The sequence below is a fragment of the Pongo abelii genome, chromosome Y, assembly GCF_028885655.2.
Source record: "Pongo abelii isolate AG06213 chromosome Y, NHGRI_mPonAbe1-v2.0_pri, whole genome shotgun sequence".
NCBI lineage: Eukaryota > Metazoa > Chordata > Mammalia > Primates > Hominidae > Pongo > Pongo abelii.
This window is the reverse complement of record NC_072009.2, coordinates 58042732-58047772: the sequence shown is the minus strand read 5'-3', so window position 1 is coordinate 58047772 and position 5041 is coordinate 58042732. Positions and strand designations below refer to the sequence as shown.

The following is a 5041-nucleotide window of genomic DNA, read 5'->3' as shown; positions in this document are numbered from 1 at the left end:
CTTCAACATAGTACTGTAAGTCCTAGCCAGAGCAATCAGACAAAAGAAGGAAATAGAAGAAATCCAAGCCGGTAGGGAGGAAGTCAAACTGTCACTGGTTGCTGACGATATGATCTTTTGCCTTGAAAACCCTACGGACTCCTCTAGAAAGCTCCTAGAACTGATAAAAGAATTCAGCAAAGTTTCCACATATAAGATTAATGGACACAAATCAGTAGCTCTTCTATAAATCAACAGCTACCAAGCAGAGAATCACATCAAGAACTCAACCCCTTTTACAATAGCTGCGAAAAACAACAACAACAACAACAACAACAAAAAACAAAACTTAGGAATATACCTAGCAAAGAAATCAAAAGACCTCTACAATGAAATTACAAAACACTGCTGAAAGAAATAATAGATGGAGCCAAGCACGGTGGCACATGCCTATAATCCCAGCTATTCGGGAATCTGATGCAGAAGAATCGCTTGAACCTGGGAGGCAGAAGTTGTAGTGAGCCAAGATCACACCATTGCACTCCCACCTCACCGACAAGAGTGAAACTCCCTCTGGAAAAAAAAAAAAAAAAAAAGAAAGAAAATAAATCATAGATGACACAAACAAACGGAAACACATCCCCATGCTCATGGATGGGTAGAACCAATATTGTGAAAATTACCATTCTGTTAAAGGCAATCTACAAATTCAATGCAATCCCCATCTGAATACCAACACAATTCTTCACAGAATTACAAAAACAATTCTAAAATTAATATGGAATCAAAAGAGAGCCATGTAGCCAAACCAAGGCTAAGCAAAAAGAACAAACCTGGAGGCATCACACTACTTGATTTCAAACTGTACAATAAGGCCATAGTTAACCAAATCTGCATGGTACTGGTTTAAAAATAGGCACATAGACCAATGGAACAGAAGAGAGAACCCAGAAATTAACCCAACTACTTACAGCCAACTGATCTTCAACACAGTAAACAAAAACATAAAGTGGGGAAAGGACACCCTTTTCAACACATGATGTCGGGATAATTGGCGAGCCACATGTAGGGGAATAAAACTGGATTCTCATCTCTCACCTTATACAAAAATCTACTCAAGATGGATTAAGAACTTACACCTAATTCCTGAACTATAAAAATTCTAGAAGATAACACTGGATAAACCTTTCTAGACATTGGCATAGGCAAGGATTTCATGACCAAGAACCCAAATGCAAATGCAATAAAAACAAAGATAAGTAGCTGGGACTTAAACTAAAGAGCTTTTGCATGGCAAAGGGAACAGTCAGCAGAGTAAATAGACAACCCACAGAGTGGGACCCCTGACCCTGACCCCTAACACCTGACGCTGACCCCTAACCCCTGACCCTAACCCCTAACCGCTAATCCTAACCCTTAACCCCAACCCTAACGCTAAAACCTAACCCCAACCCTCACCCTCACCCTAACACAACCCTAACCCCTAATCCCTAACCCCTTTTAACCCCTAACTCTAAACGTTGACTCCTAACTCCTAACTCTGACCTCAACCCCCAACTCCAACCCCTAACACTAAACATAACCCCTAACCCCTAACCGTAACACCAGCCTTAACGCTAGGTTCGTTACTACGTTTGTATTGACTATGTCAATGTTGATTATTATGATCGCTGTCTTAGGACTGCACGGCAGCGAGGGGATTGCGTATCTTATATTAATATTTTCGTATTGAGGCAGTGCATTAGCATTACAGGTGCTTGTTACATGAGCAATAGGGGTGTCATATTTTGGGTGTCATGTCTGCATTAGGAATGCTGCATTTGTTTTCCAAGGTTGCGGTGTGGATCTCGCACTTGCAGCCGCCGTGCCTTGGCTGTGGAGAACCTCTGTGGGCAGGATTCAGAGGGGCTTTTGGTTTCCCGTTTTCCACACTGAACCCTTCTTACTGGGCTCTGACCCTGATTATTCAGGGCTGCAGACAGGAAGCATTTCATTCACCATCGATGAGGCCCCGAGTTGTCCCAAAGAGAGTCAGTGCCCCCAATGTCTGTGCTGAGGAGAACGCTGCTCTGCCTTCGCGATGTCCCCCGGGTCTGTGCTGAGCAGAACGCAGCTCTGCCCTCGCGGTGTCCCCGGCCCGCCCTGGTCTGTGCTGAGGAGAACACTGCTCCGCCTTCGCTGTATCTCCGAAGTCTGTTCAGAGAAGAACTCAGCTCCGCCCTCGCGATGCTCTCCGGGTCTGTGCTGAGGGGAAGGCAGCTCCGCCCTCGCATGGTGGCGCACAGCGCCGGCGCGGTGAGGGGGTGGGGGGTGGGGGGGTGCACAGCTCAGGCGCAGGGAGGCGCACAGCAGGGCAAGTGGCACCACCAGCGGGTCCGTCAGGCCTCCCGCGCACGCATGCCAGCGGCCACCCAGACCACGCTCCGCCACCTGGGCGCCCGAGGTGCAGTCGCCCTCTGTGTGCAGGCAGCAGCTGCCTGGCAACCCCCGAGCTCGCTCGCGCTCCCAGCATCGCAGAACCAGGACCAGGTGTCCCAGTGGCTGCGGTCAAGCCAGGCATTCTGCCCGGCGGCAGCGGCTGCACAGAAGCGAGAACTAAGAACTCGCCGCTCAACCCCACACGGGGTGACTGCCGAGTGCCCATACCAACGGTCCCGATCTCCCTCAGGTGGAGGAGTGGGTGGGAGACACGGCCTGGGGGCCCTCAGGCTGGGCACGCTGGCGATCCCGAGGCCGACCAGGCCATGCACCTCCAGCCCGCCGTGGCACCTAAGCTGCGGGCGCCTTCTGTGTGCAGGCAGCAGTCTCCAGGCAACTCCCACGCCCGCCCGCACTCCCCACATCTCAGAAGCAGGGCCAGATGTCCCTGTGGCTGCGGCGAAGCCAGGCGGTCTGCCCTGCAGCAGCAGCACAGGGGCGGGAACCGGCCCTCAGCACTATGCCCCGTGGCTGCAGAGGGCCCCTGGCTAGAGGTCTCGAGCTCTGGCAGAGGAGGAGCTGGGCAGGGGCAGGGTCTGGCGGCCTCTCAGGTCAGGGGCACTAGCTATCCAGAGGCCGCACATGCCATGCTCCCCAACTGGGCGCCCAGCTACAGGCGCCGGGCAACTCCCAAGCTGGCTGGCGCACCCAGCCTCGCAGACCCGGACCTAGATGTCGCCGTGGCTGCGGCCAAGCCAGGCGGTCTGCCCGGCGGCGGCTGCACCGGGGCACGAACCGACCCTTGGCCCTATCCCCTGTGGCCGCGGACGGCCCTTGGAGCGGCCCTCATCTCTCTTCTGAGGAGAAGAGGGGCGGGATTCACGGCCAGGCGGGCCCTCAGGCGGGAAGCGATGCGCGCCTGCGATTCCGGGATGTCTGACGCCAGCCCAGGAGAACCCGCAAGCCAGTGGCGCCTGTTTCTCTGCGTGATTCTGCGAGGAACGACCAAATTGTTTTCCACAGCAAGTGCATAATTTTCTATTCCTAGCTGCCAGTTCATGATGGCTCCAGTTTCTCCACCTCCTTAGCAACATTTATTTTCTGTGTCGTTATGAAAGCCTTACTAGTGGATGCAAAGTGGCATCTCATTTGTTTTGTCTTGCATTTTATTAATGAATAACAGTGTTTAACATCTTTTCTTGTCCTTCTTAGACATTTGTGTATCTTCTTTGGAGAAATGTCTATTCAAGTCCTTTGCCTATTTTTTAATTGGGATCTTAGAAATTCTGTTGTTGAGTTGTGGGACATTAAGCTTTTATCAGATACACACTTTGATTTTATCAGATACATATTTTCTCACATACTATGGGTTGTCTTTTCACTCCCTTGATAGTATCCTTTGATGCATAAAGGGTTTTTATTTTGATTAAATCTAATTTACGTGTATTTTCTTTTGTTATCTGTGCTTTTCTGTCATATTTCAAAATACACTTAAAACTCAAAAGGTCATAAAGGTTTACCTTGTGTTTTCTTCTAAGAGTTACATATTTTTAGTCCTTACATTTAAGTCTTTTATTAATTTATAATTAATTTTTGTATATACTGCAAGGTAGGGGTCTAACTTCTCTCTTGTGCACTGACATCCAGCTGTTGAAGAGACTGTTCTTTCCTCCCTTGACTAGACTTGGCCACCTTGTTGAACAGTCATTGACCATATATGTGAGGACTAATTTGTAGGATCTCAAATCTGTTCTATTGTATTGGTCTAAAAGTCTATTGGTCTTATGCCAGTACCACACTCTCTTGATGACTGTAGATTTGTAGTAGGCTGTGAAACTGAAAAATGTGAGTTTTCCAATATTCTTTTTCAAGACTGTTTTGTCTGTCAGATCCTTTGAATGTCTGTATGATTTTAGAATGAGTTTCTTTGTTTCTGCAAAAATGCCTTTGGGATTTTGATGGTATTGCATTGAATTTGTAGATTACTTTAGATGGTATTGTCATCTTAACAATATTGTCTTACAACCCATGAACACAGAATGTTTTTCCAGTTATTTCCACTCTCTTTAGTTTTTTTCAGCAAAGTTTTGTGTATACCATGGTTAGATTTATGCCTGAGTAACTTATTCTTTGATGCTATTATAAATGGAATTTTTAAAATGTTTTCATAGTTCTTTACAACTAACTATATAGAAATATAGCTCATTTGCCTATGTTTGTTTTGCATCCTGCCTCTTTTATTAGTTATAATCGGTTTTGTGTTTTGTTTGGAGCTTTATACACATAAGATCATGTGTAAATATAATTTTACTTCTATTTTTTATTTCTAATTTAGATGCCTTTTATTTATTTGTCTTGCCTAATTGCTCTGGCTAAAATTGCCAGTGCTACGTTGAATACAAGTGGTAAATGCACCATCCTTCGTCTTGTTCTAGATGTTAGGAAAACAGCTTTCAGTCTTTCATCATTAATCATGATATTAACTGTTGGTTTTTTGTACATCCCATTGTCATGTTGCAGAAGATCCCTTCTATGCCTAGTTTATTATTTTTATTATAGCAGGGCGTTGTATTTCATCAATGTTTTCTCTGCATCAATTGAAATAATCACTTGCTTATTCATTTTACTGTTACAGTATATTACA

The 5041-nt window shown here is 46.3% G+C and overlaps 1 protein-coding gene across 1 annotated transcript; it reads left to right on the top strand.

Annotated features, from left to right (window-relative positions):
• Positions 1 to 2305: 2305 nt before the first annotated feature.
• LOC129053376 (uncharacterized) lies at positions 2306 to 3906 on the top strand. Its single transcript, XM_054545405.1, has one exon. The coding sequence runs from the start codon at positions 2724 to 2726 to the stop codon at positions 3429 to 3431; it is 708 nt and encodes a 235-aa protein (XP_054401380.1). The 5' UTR covers positions 2306 to 2723; the 3' UTR covers positions 3432 to 3906.
• The last annotated feature ends 1135 nt before the right edge of the window (positions 3907 to 5041 follow it).